Source organism: Pempheris klunzingeri, chromosome 21 (genome assembly GCF_042242105.1).
Source record: "Pempheris klunzingeri isolate RE-2024b chromosome 21, fPemKlu1.hap1, whole genome shotgun sequence".
NCBI classification, from domain to species: Eukaryota; Metazoa; Chordata; class Actinopteri; order Acropomatiformes; family Pempheridae; genus Pempheris; species Pempheris klunzingeri.
Window position 1 is genome coordinate 17561108 of NC_092032.1, and position 22214 is coordinate 17583321.

The window sequence follows — 22214 nt, forward strand, 5'->3', positions numbered from 1 at the left end:
GGGTAATGGCCAGATTGATCCTCCCTCTGTGAAGCTTGGGATTGAAGGTGGAGGTTTATGACAGTATTCTCAGTGAGAAATGGACTGCAACAGAGAAATGTGACACCACAGTATAAATTCATGAGTTCTCGCGCTCGCTCGCTCGCTCTTTCTCTCTCTCTCACCTGGACGTGTGTTCCTGCTGCGAACGCCTGCTCCCATCGCTGCTTCAATAAGGGGAACGTCTTCAAGGTCAAACTTTAAAAACCAAACTTCTCTTTCACCTCGCATGTACCTGGCAGACTAACTTCACTTCTCTTCTTAGATCTTTCAAGTGTACCAGCTGGAACGATTACTCAAGAAGCATATGTGTGCTTGTAATCAGGGAAGCAACACCATGTGACCACCCTTAATTGATTTTTTTTTATTTTTTTATTCAATTTAAAGGGTCTGTTCACCCAAACCTCAAAGGCAGATTAGTTTAGGTTCACTTAAACTACTTTCTATTGAAAAATAGTCCCTAAGAAATCTTTTCACAGTGAGGCCTATTAATTTATTTGAAGTAACAGGACAGTGTGTCTTAAAAAGGGCATTGTAGGTTCAACATATATATATTTTTTTCATTTTGTGTGTTTATTTCTAGGCTTAGTTAACTCGCATCTTTTAGTTGTATTCTATTGTTATTAGTTCTCAGTCCCACTTTGGTTAGGTTTAGGAAAATATCTTGGTTTGTGTTCAAATAATAGGCCAAATACAAATATAAAAACATAGCCTAGGTGGCTATTTACACAACCAGGTGCAAAAAGCATCTGCTTAAAATGATATGGAGAAAGTGAGAAAAACTGTATGTGAAGGGAAAGAAATGAGGAATGTGTTTTCTTCTTCAATTTGGGTGAAATTACCCTTTAAATCTTTTGCATGGGACCAGTAAACGCTTTTAGGAATGAATATGTTCTGTTTGGAAAGACCTAATCTGAATGAAGGCTGGGTCTCCCTAATTTTCTCCATTATTCTGGGCAGCACATATCTCCAAACTGAGTGACAGCATTTTCTGATAAAGACGAGCAACAATGGAACTCAGCTCACGTACATTAGTCTCTCTGTTATCTGCTCCACTGACAGCATGCACTAAAACAAATATGTTTTTTCCCTGTTGTGTTTAATTCCATTAAAATTCTGGATACTTTTCACAAACATGTCAGTTTTAATCAGCTGGATGACCTTTCTTCAGTCTCTTAATCATCTCTTCATACCCATGCAAATACATTAGAATTTCGCTGATTGGCACCAACAGGGATTAATTTTGTTTGAAGACCTGTTTGATGACAATTCATTCATTTCTTTTGAATTTTTACACAAAGAGAATGATGTCCCAAAATCACACTTTCTCAAATGTCTTCAAGCTTGCAGCATTGCTTCCCTCCACAGGTTAATTCAATGCATTACTCCAAAGATTAGCTAGCATGTACCTTCTGTTAACTATAGCTACCATAGATGCAGTAACCTGGTTTCATTAGACCACATGTTCTGGTTCTGTCCCTGTATAGTCAGTGTCTGGTCCTCTTTATTTGACTGCCTTTCACTTCTGTGGAAACTCATACCAGACAAGTTTATACAGAGAAAATAAGACGTACACTGAGTGGGTCCAATGTGTGTGTGGTCTCCACTTTACTGAATATGTAAAGGTACTGAGTCTCTTGTACTGCTAACCAAACACATTTTTATGCATGCAAAAATACATGAATTAATTTGATTGATTCCAGGGGATGTAGGCATGGATAAGGGGTGGGTACAGTGCAGGGTAATGTCTGCCAGTTCACTATGTTTGTACATGTGCATAATGGATGTTTATGTAAATGCAAAAGCCCTTAAATAAAAGTTATGGGATTAAAATACCTTTTAAATCTTCATGATCTTTTATTTTCGTGTCATGCACAGAAAGCTCCCATGACACCAGAAGTACTGATGCAGGGGTCAAACATCTTCATTACATTTTATTTCATTACAAAATTAATGGTTGTTTTACAGCTCGGTCTTAAAATATTCTGCCTTATCTCCCAAGCTTGGCAAATAAAACCTGCTGCTAAAAAGGTTCCCTTTCTAAAGCACACCTCAACTTTGTCATAATCACCTGGCTAAAAGAAGTCTTGATCTTATTAAATCTGAAGCATTTTTTCTCTCACACTATCCAGCATCAAAGATATCGATCTTCTTGTTTAATTCATGTTGCTTAAAACTTGTCAGGATGATTGACCACCTCCCTTCAGCCGCATTAATTGCTGTCTGGCAGTCCCGCAGCTTAAAATGCGCTGGCAGTGACACAGCTTCTGGAAATACTGTGGGCGGTGACCCGACAACTCCCAGACACACCTTACTGTGGCAGCTTCTTCCACACCACCTTCGCTTTACGATGGAGGAAAGGATTTAGAGACTGCAGCCCTCCAAAGTAGCTCCAGTCCAGGGAGAGACGTGTGGCTTGATAAGTACAGCTCTGGCACAGTGGCATGAAATGAGAAACTATCCATCATGAGTCACGGTGGTCGGCTGACAGAAGGAGATGCGCTGGCAAATGAACTCGTGGGCGTGCTTGCAATTTTTCCATGACAGTAAATTTGCAACATGGATATTTTTTTTGTTAAGCAGTTATTTATTCAGGGGAAAACATTTTGAAAATGAAGTCTCCACTAGATGGCAGTGTTTGGTCAGTTTTAGAAAATGTCACCCTCGCTGTTCCTAATTTAACTGTCTTGAGTATCTGTGAGTCTTAGAGTTGTGGTTACTGTCTGAGTGGCTTTTACCTTAAATGGCTTTTCATGAGTTTATTAGTGCACAAAGGTGGAAACTAAACAGCATGCTGAGACTATTTCCTGACACTGGCTTCCAGGAATCCCCCACTGTGGCCCACTGGGGAATGCTGCATTCATGCATGATTACACGACAGCCAAACAACTGTGACAGCTATGTGCCAAATACGATGCAACTGAAGCTGCTCTTATTCTGTGCAGGCATTGATTGATACTGCATGTGAAAATGCATAGTGATCTTTTTTTGGTTTCTTACGCCCCTCTGGACGCTCGTGATGCGCCGCTCGGCTAATGACAGCCAGCTCTTCCCCAGAAACAGAAGACTGTGGCTGGGATTAAACCACGCAGCTCTGCCCTCTGCTGCCAGGCTGCAGGGCTGATCTGCTCAGGCGCCACAGACAGCTGCGTTTAACTCTTCACAGGGAAGCCCCAGACATAATCACATTCACTACCGTGATCTCAGTCGATATGATGGGGTAATCCATTCAGGCTGTATGACTATAAGGTCAAGACAGACCACGCTGCAGGTTCAGGAGGCATGTACATCATTTGTACATCACTAATAATAATCCCGTCCACGTATTCAGTCCACCTTAAAATGCACTGCATCAGTACCCTCAGGATTTCCTGCAGTCTGACAAATCTTGCTACCCGGCCTTTTTTTTTCCCCTCTTAATCACATCACTACAGTGCCTGAAAATTGAATTGCATTTCTGGGTCCTGTGCCAGAGTCTGCTGAGATGGATTTGATGTGCAGAAACACATGGCAGCCTTTTTTTTTCTTTTTTTTTTTAACTTCATGAAACCTTTCTTGGAAATCAATGGTAAAATATTTTTGTGGAACCGTAGCAGAGCAGGAGTCTGCAGCAGCTGCACATGTGGCTCTGCAGCTGAGAATTCAAGTCATGCAGTGATAGGGAGTGCTCTAATCCTTTTAGGAAGTCCCGTTAATTGAAAGGTAAATCTGATGTGTGTGAGTTGAGTCGCTGCAGGTCGGCTGTGAATATGTTTGCATTTCATGAAGCTTTAAGCTGCTCCCAAAGTAGTCGCGCCTCTTCCTGGAACTAGTCTGTCATGTGGGCTGTGATGAGTGGATGAGTTATTCTGCGTTGTTAACTCCGTGAGGCTGAAATCCCAGCATGCTCAGCTCCTTAGACGGACAGAGGGGAGGTGTTCTGTGTCCTGTGCAGGCGTACAAATCTAACGGGATTACAGATTATGGGCCTGGTGTGTCTAAAATGCCTCTTCCTGTGCTGGGGCTGCAAATAAAGTTGAATGATGTGACATCAGGTCTGCCAGCGACACAGAGTTGCACTTTTTATTGTCCTGTGATGTTTTCTTTCTTACTGGAGTCTGGTAACTCCACTGAAACCACTAGTCGGTTCATTGATTAGTTGTTTGACAGATAAGTAATTGGCTCCTTTTTTGATAGTTAAATAATATTTTTCAAGCAAAAGTGCAAACATTCAGTAGATCAAGCTTCTCAGATGTGAGGATTCTTTGTTATATAATGAACATTGTTGGCTTTTGGTTTTCTGTTCTTCAAACAGGCAAAGGGCAGCTTTCATCTTTAAACAAAATAATTAAATCAAATAGCTATGGCCTTTTTCCACAAGCTGTGCAGTGTATAGCTTCACATTTAATAATTAAATTCAAATGTATTCTGTTCTAAGGTGGTAAAAGAAATTGCATGGATGTATGCAGCGACACACGTCTTCATTTTCACGGCCATCGGTTTGTTTTACCCCGTCTCAGCCGAGCTGGATTTATTACGTTGACACCGTTGTAAATTCCCACCAGTAAGTTGCTGTATTAGTGGAATTAGTGGAAGAGAACAAGCAATTGCGTTTAAATGGAAAATAATGAATATCACTTGTCAGCTGTCACATGCAGCCTGTGAGGCTGAGCCCCTCAGTGAGCCTCACAGGCTGCATGTGACAGCTGACAAGTGATATCTCCTTATTTTCATTCTAAACCGCCCTAATTGCCTTGTCTCTCCTCCACATGGGGGCACTCTTGCACTCCGCGCGAACACATCTGAAGACCCCGAATGGAGGCGCAGATAAGAAACTACCAGAGACACTTGAGCCCACTCCATCTGCAAAGTCATGATAAGTTTCCACCGCAACAAAAAAAAAACAACCCCTCTGATATCTGATCTGTTAATGTTGTCGCTCGCAGCTGTTTGGTTCATCAGCAGCTTTTCAAAGACCTTTGAGTCCCTGAACGTTTATCAGCGGTCACTTTCCTCTCCGCCACCAGGGAGGGGAAGAGGGAGACGGGACATCGCGGAGGCTGGTTGCTCCCGTCTTTCGGGTCCGGATCATGAGCGCTCGGTTCAGTCTCCGGTAGTCCCCCCAAACAGTCGGTTAGTCTCTGCATCGAGTTTGGGGAAAAGTGTGGAAGCTGCGTTGCTGCAGCACATCGGTGAGATCCAGGCAGCGAGGCTCAAAGTACGTGCTGTGACTGCTGAACACAGCTTGGAGTGATTTTCTTCTGGGTTTTTTTTGTTTTTTCCAACTGAACTCGAGCATCGTCTAATCGAATTACCTCAGCCATTACTCATTGACCTCCTCTAAGTCGGACTTTTTCTTTTTTCTTTTTTTCTTTTTGCATTTATTGATTGAGAGCAGCGACAAGTTATTGTTTTTTTCTTGTTTTTTTTTTTTTTTTTTTGACAAATAGTCGAAATGGCGTCACTGTATCAGAGATTCACCGGCAAGATCAACACAAACAAGTCCTTCCCCAACCCTCCAGAGGCGAGCCACCTCCTCGGGCAGGGCGCGGAGGGGGACAGGGCGGTGGAGAGCCAGCGACCCCGCTTTCAGCAGCAGTACAGCCGCCACTGCGAGGACGAGGATGTAAGAAAACTCACGCCTCCACCTCTGACCACATCTTAGGACCTTTTCTAAATTCTCACAGCCGATCCGCTCACAGAGGGCACTGCTTTTAAAGCCAATACCAAAGATCCATCCGCTTGATCACTTAATTACTAACTCCCCCCCTGTCAGAGGCAAACTTGTCAAACTTGTGCGTCATTGCCTCGATTGGTTGGATTGTCTGTCAATAAAGGACGCGTGAGCTCCGGGTGTCGTAAAGCGGCACGCGCTCAGCGGCGCCGTCCCGTCACTTCATGTACCGGCACGTCACTGCTGCTCCACGTCACTCTGGTGTCGGGCGCGGGTCACGTGGTGCTTTCACTCGCGTCACGATGCAGTTTTAATGGAAGTCAACCTTGAAATGAGACGAATTAGTCGGTGTGCCTTCATTATTAGCTCCCTCGTGAGCGTCTGTGTTCTCCCCCACACGTGCCCGGCGTGGGTGACCCGCTGTAAGAGCCACCATCACTCTCTCGTTTAGCCCAAATGTTTGGCTGTCAGACCGCACAGTGTGACTCCAGAGGCCATTTGTTTGCTCTAGATGGTGTGTGTGTGTGTGTGTGTGTGTGTGTGTGTGTGTGTGTGTGTGTGTGTGTGTGTGTGTGTGTGTGTGTGTGTGTGTGTGTGTGTGTGTGTGTGTGTGTGGGGCCTGACACGGTGCCAGGCGGGCAGGTGGGACCGGCAGAGGCGCGTCGCTGTCCGCGGTGCTGAGTGGATTTCCTCGCTGCTGCCTCTCTCCATGGTGCTGAAACAGTCTCTCACTCAGCGAGTCAGCTGCTTTTATTTGTCTGTTTCCTCCCTGAAATATAAAACCCCACATTGTTGTTCTTGGGAATATATTTGCATTCAGCAGTTGCCCTCATTTGCCATCATATTGTCCTTATTTACTGCGTGTCTCTGGAACTACGAGGGTCTGTCTGCACCCCAGAGAGCAAAACTGATTCAAGGGGAAAGTCTTATCCATCGCTCAATTCATGGCATTAAAGGTTCTCTAAATACACTACTCACTAAAAGTTAGGGATATTCGACTTCCAGGTGAAATATATGGAAAATGTAAAAAGTGAATGCTACAGTGATATTATATCATGAAAGTAGGGCATTTAAGTAGAAGCAAGCAATGGTGATTTTATTCATCTTAAACAATTTATTGAAAGAAAAGCTAACAACAGTGGTAAGCTCAGTGAACACCTCCGTCTGAGGACTTCCTGTTTGAAGCCTCCAGTGTTGAGGTGCTGCTGATCAACTGTTAGGTGTCGTCTTGGTCTCATGATGTCAGAATGTGAACAGCAGGATGAGGAGGACTGTTTAAATACCAATTCTAACTGAAGCAGGAAATGTATTGGTGGATTCAGGGATCAAACCTGTTGTGAATGTTGCTGTTAAGCTTCTTGTTAGAGAACAGCAACTTGTGCAGAAAGTACTGAAACACTGAACAGTTGGACATGTGCATTCAAAGGTTTAGAGAAGGTCACATTAAGTTCACCTGGAAAGGTTAGAATGCATTTTAGGTTCATCCTGAAATTTCACCTGAAAGCCGAATATCCCTAACTTTTTGAGAGTAGTGTAATAATGACATCACATACAATCTGGTGTCTTTTCTGCTCCCAAATTAACTTCCTGGATAAGTCAGGTCACGACTGACAGTGTAAGCGGTGAACGTAGGCAGTCAGACATGAGCTCAGTTAGGAGTCAGATCACTAACATGCTCAACAGTTAGTTAGTCTGAAACATGAAACCAAATTTTGGCCATATTGTCATAATCTCTGAAGTAGCTGTAACTTTTAGTCTCTAATAATAACATAAATACTTGCTACGGTCAAGCATTGTCGCTAATGGTTAAAAAAAAGCGAGATAAAAATGAATCCTTGCTTGTTTTTGCATTTTTTAATGTTGATTTTAGTGATTTTGTCAGAATGTTTCGTTGCAACATTTTGAGGTTGCAAAACTGAGCGACATTTCATGATCTTTTCAGCTCCTTAAGCTCCAGTCGCAGAGCAGTGAGCTGACACTGTAAAGAAGGGAACTTGATTGGTCCTCCTGCTTACAGTCTGAGCACTGATTGGTGCTGTGCAGGTAGGACAAGGCAGGGGGAGGGCGGCTTCATTTATAGGGCACATTTCAATACAAAGAAACACAATGTGCTTTACATTTTAAAAAACATCCATAAAACAGTGGAGCCTATGCAGCACAGAAACACTATCCTACAATACCCTACACACACACTCATGCTGTTCACAGGCCAGACAAAACATGCTCAGCTTTAATTGTAGATCATGGCCGGTCCAGAGTCACTTAAAGAATCCTTACTGGCTGCTGGCTTCACTCTGGGCACAGCCACAACACTACTGGAGAGCTGTGGTGGGGGTGTAGTGAGTGAGCAGGTCTGAAATATACTGAAGAGCCCTAAAACCACTAGGAGCGTTTTAAAGTGAATTCTGTGTTGAAGGGGAAGCTAATGAAGTGATTTTACTACTGGAGTACTGTGATGATGGTTTCTAGTACTGGTGAGGACTCTGGTGTCTGAGTTCTGTACGAGCCTTTTGATAAACCAGCGAAAAGAGCATTACAGTAATCTGTTCAACATGAATGCATGAACCAGTTTCTCAGGATCTGCCGGTGACATGAATCTTTTTTTTTACTTTCTCATGTGGTAGAATGACGATCTTGTAATATTTGAGAGCTGATTGTAGAGGTTAAGGTCAGCGTTACAGGAAGACGACTTATAGTCAGAGATATAATAACTTCTCAATACTACTGTATCCTGACATACTGCTGAGTGCTGCTGTGTGCTCCATTAGTGCTTGTTCATACTTATATATATGAGTGTAAAACGTATAAAGCTCCACAAAAATGTGTGTGTAAGTTATTAAGGGATACAAGCTTGTGCTGCAAACTCTAGTGCTGTACAGTGTACAGGTGCAGGAGGTAAAACACTGGTTGAGGTGTGCATGAATAAAACAGGAGGTGATTTATTGACTGGTGGTCCTGTCTTTGTGTTTGTTGATGCAGAGAACTCCAACATAATCTGAAATCAATGCAAACAGTGATGTATAGTCCCCATTCATCAACCTGAGAGCATAGCAGGGGATTCTGCATAGAAGAAGAGCTTTGTCAGATGGAGAGAGTTTTGAATACAGACCTGTGCGGTGATTATTGCAGAGCAAAAAGCTGTGTTCCATTGTTTTTGCAGTTGTTAGTTGTTTTTCACCACACTCTACTCATTTATTATGTACAATATATCTACATGTACCGTGGTTGTATACAGCCCCCATATCCTGGTCCCGATTTGTTGTCTTTTCCAAATGTCAATCCAAGCATTGGCGTCTTTCCAGCTGCGTGGCCTTAATGAGGGAGTGTGGTGGGAGGTGACATTTACATCATGCTGTGTGGATGAGGACTAGAGCCCACTGGGATGAAGAGCTCATCCACTGACTCAGCCTCCCCACAGGGCCGTCACACAGCCCCGCGCTGCCACTTCAAAACTTTATCTGCCCAGTTCTCCTCAGCTGCTGCTGCCTCCTTACGCAGCACTTCTAACTGCCACACACGACTATCTCAGTAGCAGGAAACAGAAAACGACTTGGCATAGAAATCCTTCTAATAAGAGCAATATTTTATCTCACCAACAAACTTACTGCAGCACATTTTCTGTTCTAATGTATCACTAATTAATGCTGCAGTGCTTGAGATGCTGTGTTCACTACACTCATTGTCATGTCTCTCTAAGGATAAAAGTGTCAGTTAAACACTGTTAGCCCCAAGGTCTCAACATCATCTTTCCTGTTTCTAACAACTCCCTTTTCACATTCACTGCCAGCAGCTCCTAACTTTTTGTTTTTTGTTCTGCTGTGTAGTTTCCCTCCAAGTCATATTTGCTCTTTGTGCATTTAGCTTACATAGATTTCAAGATCAGATAAAGTGTGGGTCTAAGTTAGGGTTCACTATTTTGCTGAAGGATACCTGGACACCTTTTCTGTGCCAGGTATCGAATAAGACCAACTACAGCGTGTTGGGAGGCAAGCTTTGTGAGCTACCAGTTACTTTCCACTGGAAGAAGTTGAACCACAGCAAAGCCACTCTAGGGTGAAATGTAGTTTGGTGAACTGAAGCTACTAAAAAAAAAAGTAGTTCTACTAAAAAAAAAAATCCTTAGATTGAAAATGTACATGTGATACAAAAGTAGACCAAAATATAATGCAAAAAGTCACATGCCAGCAAAAAAGTACCCACTTGTTCACAGGCCATCAACCAACCAACTGTGAGCATGTGTAAAAGCGCACTGGGCAAACGAGCTAGCATGCCGTCGTGTGCCGAGCCTGAGCTCCACCATGGCGACTTCTTTATGTACTACTGTGTATGCTCTGGGGCGGATGTGGATGGACAGAAAATGAATGTCAAACACATGAATACTTACAGAAGCTGCAGTCAGTGTCATGCTTTTTTTGTAACCAAAGCCACAGAAAATGATGTTGAAGCAACAAATTAGCGCCGATGGAGGCACTGAATTGAAACATTAGCACACCAGATTTCTTAGTTAAAACTTCCAGTCATATAATTGGTTAGTGATCAATGTTTGTTCAACATACAGGGACTCCAGACAAAAGAATTAGCCTCCCTCAAATAGACAATGCATTTAAAACAAGTCATTATCGCCTTTGTTTGGAATGAGCTTGACTTATTCTCCAATGCGACTAAATCCTTCTCTGTCAATACTTTTGATAGTGATCTTATTCTGAAATCCTCTCTGATGATCCCTGGCTGGTGAAACAACTCATTACAATCTGATCAAACATTGTTCTGTTTTTTTTCCCCTCCCGAAAGCTTTCAGTCTACAAACCCAGGTTATCTGCACCTACTCTGGGTGTTGGGGTTTATTTGTGGTCTTTGAAGTAAATTCCACTGACATCTTATCTGTTGACTTTCACAACTTTTCTGTCTGTCTAGATTTTAATGTTATGGAAAGCATTTGGTCCCCACTTGAGCCTCTGGATTCCTCAGCTGCTTTAAGGAAAACAATACATGCTGTTTCACATTTTAGCCTCATTAATTGTCTTCTCCAGTGGCATTTAAATCGGTGGAAAGACTGACAAAAAGCCGAAACGGTTCTTTACTTTCACCGTCAAAGCTTAGTCTCAGTGGTGTGATTTTAGTTTTTCTCCGCAGACCCCTTTAAAAGAGTAAACATCTCTGTTTGGTCTGTCTCTGTCCGGCTCGATCAGTTCGGTCGTAATGAGCCGCTGGAGATATCTGGCTACAAATACTGAGATTCATACCTCTGACGCACAGAGAGGTGAATGTGTTTGTTCTCGGTGTGGTGTGTGCGTTTGTTGGGTTTGAATCATGTATTCACCACAGTTCTACTTTTTTTACACCCTTCCAACTCATCTCACTTCCTCTGCCGTCTAATGGCTTTGCGCCTGCACTTTGCATTAAGAAGGATGAAGGAGGAAAAAAAAAAAAGGATAAATTCACCGCTGCGCATTAATGCACACGCACCCTTTCTCCTTTTTGCTTTATCTCTCTGTCACACACACACACACACACACACACACACACACACACACACACACACACACACACACACACACACACATAAATGCTAGCGCAGACAAAAAGAGGACATTTCTCTGGGCATAGATTATGAGACAGCCCAGCTCTGAAATGCCCTTTTAATAAGCTGGCCAGTATCAGATTTGGGTTTTATTATAACACATATGATAATGATGAAGAACAGAGAAGGGGAAGTGGTAAATATACAGCATATTGTAGAATATACTTTTATATCTATTTTCACTGTCAGCAGATCCAGAGGTTATTTTGCGGTGTAATAGGGCTTTGAATAAGTCATGGGAATCATTTTTTTTCCTCAGTGGGTAGATAAAAAAAATACTGTTTTTGTGCAGTATGTTTTATTGTCTTATGCTCATAGTTTTAATGTTTTTTTTTCTGTATTGCTCTCAAAACATAGTGTAATGAGTGTTCTTTTCTCACAGTGCTGCCATTAACGGGAAAACTGCCAGACCTACTATTTGCATTGAGAGATTTATTTTTAATTGTATTGACTTTTCTTAACACTACACACAGTACTATGTTTGTCAGACATATTACATTAAGGGTTTAGACAATCTGCATCATTTAATCCAATTTCTCCGTTTTCATTTTGATCTCTAACACAATTCACACTACAGTGTATTAATGTGTATTATTGTGGCCAATCTAGATGAAGTGCGACTCCATAAGCTGATTTCATACCAAGGTGCTGTATTTACTTTTTCTCCCTTCTTCAACAACCCAGTTTGCTTTTCATTAACTTTAAGCACTTTGCTACACAGAGTGATTTATTGTTCTCTGTCAGATCTAATCACTTCATTTTGCATCGGTTATTGTGCACCACTGGCATTGCGTTGTTTTAACCATGTGATTAGGTAGCCTGCTGTGTGTGTAGATATACTATAAGTTATACATGCGTTTGTGTGAGTTTTTAATGCCATGATATTATACTGACAGCATGAATGACTAATTTAGTAAGTGCTCAGTGTTGATGATCCACTTAATGCTTTACTTGGCACTAAGTGTTAGGAAAAAATAGTACAGGGCACCACAACGTATCCTGTTTGATGTTAGAAGTAAATGTGGTAACCCAGTTAGACGCTGATGGTTCAGACTGAAGTCTCTGCAGATATTCATGTTCCCCAGAAAATGGATCCTACTGACATTGAGTGATCATGTGATGTTTCTTCTAGCGGCACCATGAAGTCGACATTCCAGGTTTTTAGCGACTTTGTCACACATGTGTTCAATATTTAGATTTTGGGTTCACGACTATTAAACCTGGTAAATGTCAGCATGTTAGCACGTCATTGTGACTATATTTACATGAGCATTTAGCTGAGAGCACTGCTCTAAGTACATGCTACCCACTGTTGGTTACCCAAATCCTGATGCATCTTGTGATCAGCTTAGTTAGTAGATAAAGACCTAATAACCACGTGTGGTTTGCTATCTGAAATAGCATCTTTGCCCATTTTGGCTCCCTGAAGGTAGATGCTATGTTTCATAAAAATGTGTCAGTGATTCTAGCGGAGGTGGAGAAGGCCTTTGTTTCAGGCTGAGTGGTCTACCGTTGCTACACTTCATTGTACACTGCGGGAAACTCAGCAGTTTGTACACTGGAAGTTCATTTCAAGGTCATCCAGAGAGAGCCTACAGAATATTTTCATACACTTTGTACCTGCGATTGTGACACATGAGCCAGAGGCTCCAATGTTCTTCACAGTGAGTGAAGCAAATAGGTCACGTAAGCAGCTCTAACCAGAATATGGCTAATAACCAGCAGCTTGATGCATACAAAGGTAGCCACTGTCTGACTTCTAACCCCAGCCAACGGGGCTTAATCACTTTAGAATAATGAACTGCTACTTGTCTAATTCTGTTTGATTACAGAATCAGTGTTTGCCAGGTTTTGCGTCAATTTGCGTTGCTTAGTAAATAGTAAGTGAGTGATCAATAATGGCACTTGAAGGATAGAGTCATCAATCTACACGTTCGATTCTGGGTGGCAACTGGAGATCTCTGTGTTTGTAATGTGAGTGAGAGTGTGTGTGTGCATTGTGAGTGCTTGTCAGATTCCTGCAGTATCTCCTCACAAAGAAAAAAAAAAGGGGAAAACACTGAATGAGGGCCGTGGGAATAACTGCCGCAAAGACTTGTCCAATCACAGAACGGCAAATTTAATTGTTTCCTCTTGTCTCCAGTCAACAATAACAGCATTGAGCTTTCACTTGATTACTGTCGGAGTCAAAATCTTCAGTGACAAGCCCCTTTGACCTCCAGCTCTGTTTTCTCATCTAGCTAATTTCTCCTTCATCAACAAATCCTCAAACACTTCAGGTTGATCAAACATGACACGCTCGCATGAGCACCATTTTCCCCTGCGATGAATTATGCAGCCAGCGGGGTGTAAAACGGCAGTATGCTTTATTTATCACCAGGAAGCTCTTGCTAACCAAATCAGGTGCACATTAAGGGGGGGAAACTGTATGTGGCTAAGTTGGCATCCTCACGAGAAGTCCAATCACAGCCTGCAAAAGGAGGTCACATGATTTAGATGGAACAGGGATGGGAGTTGATCTTAATGCGTTCATGTCAAACTTGTTCTATATATAAAGCTGTGTGTATGCATCTATGTATAATGGATAGAAAAGTTCAAAAACAGTTTTGTAATAAAATCAGTCTTTAAAAGATCACATTAACATATTCCTTGTTGCCTTCCTCTTTAAATCTGTTTAGCAGTGATTGAATATGCACGGAGGGAGGGTTAGCAACATGAGATAATCCTGCACCACTCCCTAAAGGGATTTGCAGAATAATGGCAGTTTGAATCAAATTTGTCCTTTTCCGAAGGCTAACAAACAAAAATACGAACAATTGTTGAACCAAAGCGACACTTCTGCACTATTAGATTATTTTTTATCATGTCTCTTGGAAGTTGTGTCTTGCCGAAATGGAGAAAAACCGTTCAGGAAAAGGAGTCGAGGTTATAGATGACTCTGAAAAGTGCTATGCATCAATACCAAGGTGGCATCATGTGTCTCAGTGTTGACGTCTGCAACTCTCCAACTGCTGCTGCATTCCTCTTTGTGTTGCCGCTGCTTGTCTGGCAGCTAGCTGACGATAACAGATGGTGGGCATTAATAACTTCATCTCAGCGTAAAATGAATTCATATCCGGCCTCTTCACAAGACATTTTCACCGTGGGGAGAGAGGCAGGCAACAGAGGAGCACGACAGGGAGGTAGTCACCAAAATGCTCCTCTACTGGGTTTTATCCATCTCTCTGACACTTTGCACACAACTGTACTCAAATGCACACACACAAACACACAAGCACTGGCCTTAAGAGCTGCGCTGCATTTCACTTATATGGGTCAGAAAACCGGAGCGCTGATTTAGTCATTATTTATGACTGGACGCAGTATTTCTAAGATTAGGGAGGAAACAGCAGAGAGGCAAATAACTGTAAAATAACTGAAGCATTCCTACTGGTATATAACAAGAATGTGATTTACATGAACCTTTGATTGATGGCGGCTATCAAATTCTTAACAAGGGAGGTGACTGTTATATCGTACAATTTAGCCATCCTTATTTGCAAACTCATAAAGAAGCCGACTTGACTCCCCTGGGAGGATTTTTAGCAAAGCTGTTGTTTGCTCTGTGGGAGGCATGTTCAGTTGTGCAGGTTTGGATCAAACTTTAGATCTGCTCCTTTTATGTACTGATGTGTTGTCTGAAACTTTAGAAATTGATTTAGAAGTCGGGGTCATGTGATTAAATACAGTCATCAGCATGTCTCAGTGAATCAAAGGTAATCTGCCAAGTATATTGAGCTCCAGGAAACCAAAAAATAGATTTCTTATAGTTTTTGGCACGTGGCAGTCCTTAAATGTTGATATACCTTTTGAAATCACTTGCATATCGGATTTTGCATTTTGTTATAGGACTATTGACGTCTTTCAGCTCCATCAGAGGGTTGAGGCAAAAAACAGCATTGCTTGAAGTGCTGCTGGTGCACCACTAGAGGCTGTCCTGTTGCTTTCTCAGAGTGAGGTGTATCGTTTCCAAGGTGCCAGTGAGAAGCCTGAAAAGTGTCGTCCTGGAGGCAGGGTCTGCGGGGACTCAGGGCCAGTCATACAAAGTGGGGTTAAATCAATGACAGAGGGGATGAGGGACGATGAAAGGGAAGTACAGAAGCAGAGGGACGAAGGGAGGGAGGGACAGCGACGGACAAGATAAAGCATTTGCCTTAAAGGCAAAGAGGCCAACAGAGAAAGACTCTTGATCAAAACCAGAGCCAGATAATTGAATATTATCTATATTACATAATAAAAGATGATAAGTGTATCTGAAAGACAATAAAGAGAGGATGTAACCCAGCCTGCTCAGACTGGAGGATCACAGCAGAGGCCTGATTGGTACATGGAAGTACATCACCTGACTGCCTGCCATGTGGTCACCAAGTCAAATAAGGGAATTGTAGTGACGCTGACAAGGAGTCCTAAAATCTTTGGATTAAAGGGAAAATCCACTGAAACACACTAGAAAACTGCAGTAGCATAGGCACTTATTTTTACTCATTTATTCATTGGAGTATTAAGGTACTTTAACATGACATGTTGAATCTTTGCTAGGAAAATAGACTATGTAGTTTAATACGTTCAATAATTTTGTAGTCAAAGTCAGTGAGGGATTAGCATTAGTGATGAACCACCTTTTTATTGTGAGTAGGGCAAAGACTCCTACAATCTCCCCACCTGTCAGCTGATATAAAGAAAAGTCTTTTGTGTCCCTAGTGTGTCTACAGACCCTTAAACTATGAGAAAAGACCATCCTCCATCCTACAGAGACAGGAGCTAAAATGGAGTGTATGTTTTGTGTTTTTGAACATAACGACATGGAAACATATCGTAGGAAGACTCCAGTATGAGTTTGAACCTGAAAATGAGCAGTGATACCCCACTGGCACGGGGCTCAGTTGTCTAAGATCTAAAGAGTGAAGAATACACCCAGTCCACATTGCTGTAGAATCATTTTAACACTTAAAGGCAGATTTGGACACCTGTCCCAGAGCCACATCAGCTCTGTGTGAACAAACAGCACTCTGTCTCACACATCCACTCAAAATGACTGGTGGTGAAAAACAAGTTCTGCAGAAGAGAATTTGCAGCCAAAAGATGTTTTGACTACATGTGGGTGGTAAAGTTTCATTGCTAGCACAATAATTCCACCTGTCTCCTTGTAATGTAATTTACCTGACTCACACTCCATGTGATTGAGTAAAAATCTTGAACAGCACTCAGACTCAACTGTTTTTAGACTTTCTAAATGTCCCTCTTCAGAGTACATGTGGGGAATGTATCAGTATCCTAACAGCCTTTGAACTACTCTGGGCGGTTGTCGCTCAGCAGGGCGTCCACTAATTGCAGTTTTGACAGTTCGATCTCTGGCTGCTCCTGTACATGAGCAAGTCTCCTGATGGTGAGGCCAGTGCTTGGTAGTGCTGAACCATCAGTTCAGAGAGTGTGTGTGTGTGTGTGTGTGTGTGAGAGAGAGAGTTAATTTAGTAACAACCTACAAAGATGGCTACTAGCAGTGGGAACTAGTTTTCTCCAGCAACACTTTAATAGTAACATTAAATGATTGACAGCTGTGGCATCTGATGACCTCTGCTGTGAGTTGCTGAAAGGTATTCTGGGAAATGTAGGAAACCCCCTAATAGAATGTCCTGTTAAGTTAAAACCACCATAAATGGCAACTATTTTGCACTAGAGTATTTTTCTGTTTTAAAGCCGCCCTTCTGTCCTCCAGCTTCTGAAATGTGAGCTTGTGTTGCTTTTCTTTGTCATTTTTTAAAGTAAACTGAACCTCCTCGGGTTTTCGACTGTTTGGCAGATAAAACAAGGAATTGTCACAGTACGCTGGACATTTTTACGATTTTACAGACAAAACATTAAATTGGGAAAATGTAGGGGTAAATAAGACAAATAAATAAGTTTGACTACCAGTGCAACAAAATATGGAATGCAGTGGATATTATTACTGTGTGTCATAGGCCCCTAATGCAACTGAATGGCTCATGAGTGGCTCATCTTGCAAAGTTTTCAGATCAGACTAACCCATTTACAGACACTCAGACCGCTCATCTGTCTGCACGTCTTCCTGCAACACGACTCCTCAACAGCTGCTGAGTCTGGGCACGTGGAGGAGGTGGCAGGAAATGTATACATACATAGTCTATGCAGGATGGTGAATGCCTAGATTTTAAACATCAGGTAACCATGTTTAAAATGACCAGTGGATTCATTGCAGAACATAAAGAAACTGATCAGTGTTCCTCAAGACTCACTATAGAGGGCAGAGTTTCCTTGCAGGTAATAACTGGTGACAGATACACAGGTTTACACATCAACACACAATAACCCACATCAGAACAAAGTGTGTCTTGGTGCTGTTATTTCTGCACTCTCTGAACAAAAAAAGCACTTTTCTGTTGTCTCTTCCAAACTTTGCTTTTTCAGGTGGATCAGTTCTGCCAGGTGTCTCTCCGGCTGAAACGCTTTCAACCGCCCCCCCACCTCAAAACGCTGCAATCTCAGAAGTGCTCTGACAAGCTGTGTTTTTTTGATGTAGAAACGGAGAAGGGCTGCAGTTTACCCCTGCAGTTCAGAGGTGGGTTAGGAATCGGAAATGGCATGTATCTGATTGTCAGGATACTCAGACGTGAACACGGCGGTTCTGTATTCATCTGTGATAGAGAGGCGTGTGAGCGTGCATTATTAATGTGGGCCGTCTGAGGAAACAAAATGTCGAGATCATACACAGGCAAGAAAGGGTTCTGAGTGTCAAAGCGGAGAGCTTGTGGAGCATGTGAGAGGTAAAATACAGGATGTCTACAATCTTGTAGCAGAGTTGTGCACTGCAGAAATTTGTTCCCTGTGATCCAAATTTCCTGTTGGGTTTTTCAAATTTCTTGCTTTGAATCAATATGTTTTTACTCCCTCTTTACTCTCCTCTCTATTTGTTCACTGATAAACAGGGTTACTGCATTCAGCCTCCCCTAGGCTGCAGTGTTATTTTTAAAGCAGAATTATTCCTTCCACTCCTCCTTTTGTTGTCTAACAAAGGCATATTTTAGCAATTACATATGATAAACCTCTAAATTAGACTCCTCTGCCTCTCTGCTTGGTGCCCCTGATGGTTTTAGCAGACCTACATATGTTTCTGAGCACACATTGCTAGTGAGTACATGAAATCATAGCCAACGCCCTGGAGGTAAGTGTCCACTTGAGCTCAGAAATAATCCTGCAATCATTCAGTTAGATTTTACAGAAGCATCTCTCGTTCTGCTCCTGGTGAAATGATACTCGACTACAGAAGTAAGCCGCATATAATAGCTCTTACTGACGTATAGCGTCGGTTGACAAATTGAATTTTGTTGCTGTAGAGCTTCAGTGTTGGTTGGTCTACATTTATCCTTTGATCCATTACTAAGTCCGTGGTTGTTTCCAGAACTCTTCACAAACTGGAATTGCCTTCCTTTCCATGCCACTGACCTGTTGAGAGCTCCTGAATAGAACTGAGCCCTCGATCACCACCGCCACCCCTTCCTTGCTCCTCCGATCTATTTCCTTTTTTTTTTTTCCTCCTCATTGCTTGCCTTTTTGACCCGGTGTCCTGTTGAACGGCATCGGCCCACTGAAGCGTAACATTACATCAGCAACCTCGTCTCTTGTCCCCGGCGCCGGCTCGGGTCGCGGCCGTGTGGACCGAGCTTACACGTCTGTGTGTCTCAGCTGAAATGAGTTGCTTTGGGTAGAATGTCTATGTCTAAACCTTGTTATACTGGCTGAGATGTGAAGCTTGGCTGCTATATTTCAGTTTACCAGCAGGTGCTTTGGCAGACACCCTGTGTCACATCACTTGGAGGTCTTATTCTGTTTAAGGCTTGAAATGTAACTGTAGTGTTGCCATCCAGCCAAGGGTGGCACTTAAAATGTGCAGTGAGCATGAAGGCACACCATCCTTGTACCCCCCTCAAATTCCTTGATTGATTCTGCAGCACACATGATGCCACAAAGTTGTTTATTCTTTATTCAGCAAAGGGAAGTGTAAGGGTGAGAAGTCTCCAACATCCAGCTTTCTTTTGATTTTGTTTTCCTTTGGTAGCCAAGTAAAAAGTTTGATTTTCAGCAGAGGTCTGGCCATGAGAGCTGCATGGGGCACATTTTTACAGAAGAACTGAAATTCACCATAGTAATGGACTCTGAGAATTTAAAGCCCTTTGGTAAATTGTTGTCAGAGGCGTTATACAGTATTTACCAATGTCCTAACTCAGGGAACATTGTGAGAATGTGGGCGATAGCGGATTTGATTTCTACACATATATATTGTGTACTTTTTGATATTGGAGACTGGAGGTTTTGTAAAGTCCAGACCTATAGTTGATTGTCTAACTTTTACTTCTACTGTGACCACTTTCTCCAACCTTGAGATTCCAGTCTAACTTTTACTTCATCTGTATGTCCTAATCAATAATAAAGTCCATTACTTTACCCTTAATACAAACCTCACCCATACTGTAGTTGCCATGTGCAGATGTTATGGGACTGATATTTTGGCATGTAATATTGAAAAACATTGTCACAGAACAAGGAACGTAGAACAAATTGTCCACTATCAATGTTGCGTCTGGCAAGCGGGACGAACCGCATCATCCGTCCAATTTTTGTAAAAATTGCCAGCAAGAAATCATATTTAACAGACAATAGCACCAAATACTAATCCCCCAGTCCTGGCACAGTACAGCAAGAGGGAAGCACATTCAGCTCTCAGCTGTTTGGATGGGGTTTGAATGTTCTCTCTCTGTTAGCATGCTGTTACCTCACACAGGCCAGCATTTAAAATGTCCACTGAAATGGAGACAGCAGAATCCAAGGGTGCAAGGTCTAAATAGAAAGTGGATTAAATGCTTTTGAATTAATTCTGATGGAGTCTGAATAAGACCCACATGTCTTAGTAAAGTAAAAACATGTTTTAGCTGTGTTTTACAGCCTTAAACTTCAGTTTATCAAATGCAGCCAGTCGTTGGACCTTTCTCGCACAAAAATAAATGGCAAATCAATAATATTGTATTACTTTTACATTTCCCCCCAGTCATCGATCACAATGTTATCAAAAACAGATTTTTCCCCCCTTGGTTCATCTCTCTGGATGTTCACCAGCTGTTCATATAACATTACGTTGAGCTGTCTCTCACTTTAACCCTTACATGTCACATACTGTACATGTCACATAGAGGGCAAGGACACACATAGTGAGTTAGAGCCGCCAACAGAGGACTTCTGTTCTTTTTATTTGTTTTGAATCCATATAGCCATTACATGACATTGTGAGGCCGCGACTGGGCTCTTGACAAATGCACCTCCCTGTATGTGTGTGAAGAATTACTCCCAGATATGAACCGAAGGGAATGGAAAAAATGTTCGTTTATATTTTCAACCCAGAATATTGCTTCTCTGTGGCTGCGGAGATGTATGTGCTTAGAGCGGAGCTGCCTGGAAAAAAAAAAGACCTTTATTTGAACAATAGAAATAGAAAATAATTTGATAGAATGGTTGGCCGTATTGTGAAATGAGTTCATCCACTGAAAAGGACTCCTGGATGCAGTTTGTGACAACTGAAGGGGTGAAGATAGGTCATGTAGGTCATAAAGGTTCACTGAGTTTATGTGAAATCCAACAGAAGGACTGTCGACATCTACTGCACATGTATAGGAGATACCACAGTTTAAAAGAGAGAATTAAAGAACGCTTCTAAGAAAGTACGCTTTCTGCTACTCTGCAAAGAATCTGCACTTTGCTTAATTTTTCATTTTATTGAGTCACAAATATCTGCTTGTGCCAGAAAGATAATTTTGACAAAATCCATTTTTGATGGTTGTTCTACAAATGATTGTGAGGAAAAGGAGGGAGGGAGTATGAGGCCAGCTGCTGCAAAAGAATCTGAGAAAGACGCTTCGTTTTAGAAAATTCTTGAAAGAAATTGATTTGTATTTGTTTCTGAAAGGAATAAAAGAAATATTTCAGAATTCAGTGTAAGGCAAATAAAAAAGAAGATAAGGCACGTAACATGTCTGCAGACCATTGTCCAAACCATAACAGATAACACTTTTGACCTTAAAGTCAAGTTGACCTTAAAGTTAGCTCTTATCGCAGACACTACCGGCTCTCGGCCCTCTCCTCTGGGATGGTTGCACCGCTGGGGCTGCAGCGTTTGACGTTGCCGGTGGTTGTGAGATGCTGTGGGCGGTGACTGCCAAGTGCACTGCTCTTAGTCCAAACCTCACACTTCATTTCCAATGAATGTTTTCAATGTTTGGAGGAGCTGTGGCTTCTGCATCTGGAATGTTGTGGAACTAAATATCCAATGTTACTTCTTCGTCTCCTATAGGACTGAGGGCAGACTGGACATCACAATGACTTATTATCACCCAGTGCTATTACGCCAGAGTATGGGCTGGGCTAGCTGGTTAGCATGCATACTTTAGTAGATATCCCTGCAGCACAGTACATGGACATCTTTGACATTATGTCAATACTGATATTTTTACACATCCTGGTGATATTTTTAGATATTTCCTGAGTATTTTGGTTTCATCTGACACTTTGCTCCTTAAATGCAAAGCATATCCAGGAATTGATCTGGACATATGAGTGACATTAAGGGGAGGAGGCATGCTATTCTCTTGTGCCTCTAGGAGTAGTGCTTGGAAAAGGTCAAATTAGTTGTGAGATATTGCCTTTAAATCCTTTGCCTTGGAGGACTTAAAGCCCACAGATGAGACAGTTATTAACCGGTTATTGCGTCCTGTCTTTGTGGTACCAGGGGCACCAGGGGATGAAGATTTGTAAATGAGTTGCTCTCTGCATCTTAGGTCTGCAGGAGTCAGATCGTTAACAGTGCCGATGCTCCTGTGTGATGGGCGTTTGGCTTGT

General features: G+C 42.2%; 1 protein-coding gene across 1 annotated transcript in view; it reads left to right on the forward strand.

Moving 5' to 3' along the window:
* Positions 1-5473: 5473 nt before the first annotated feature.
* LOC139221434 (A-type potassium channel modulatory protein DPP6-like) overlaps positions 5474-22214 on the forward strand; it is a 124772-nt gene continuing 108031 nt past the window's right edge. Inside the window, exon 1 of the mRNA XM_070853358.1 lies at positions 5474-5644. Within this exon, the coding sequence (XP_070709459.1) occupies positions 5474-5644 (171 nt within the window). The remainder of the gene's footprint in view (positions 5645-22214) is intronic.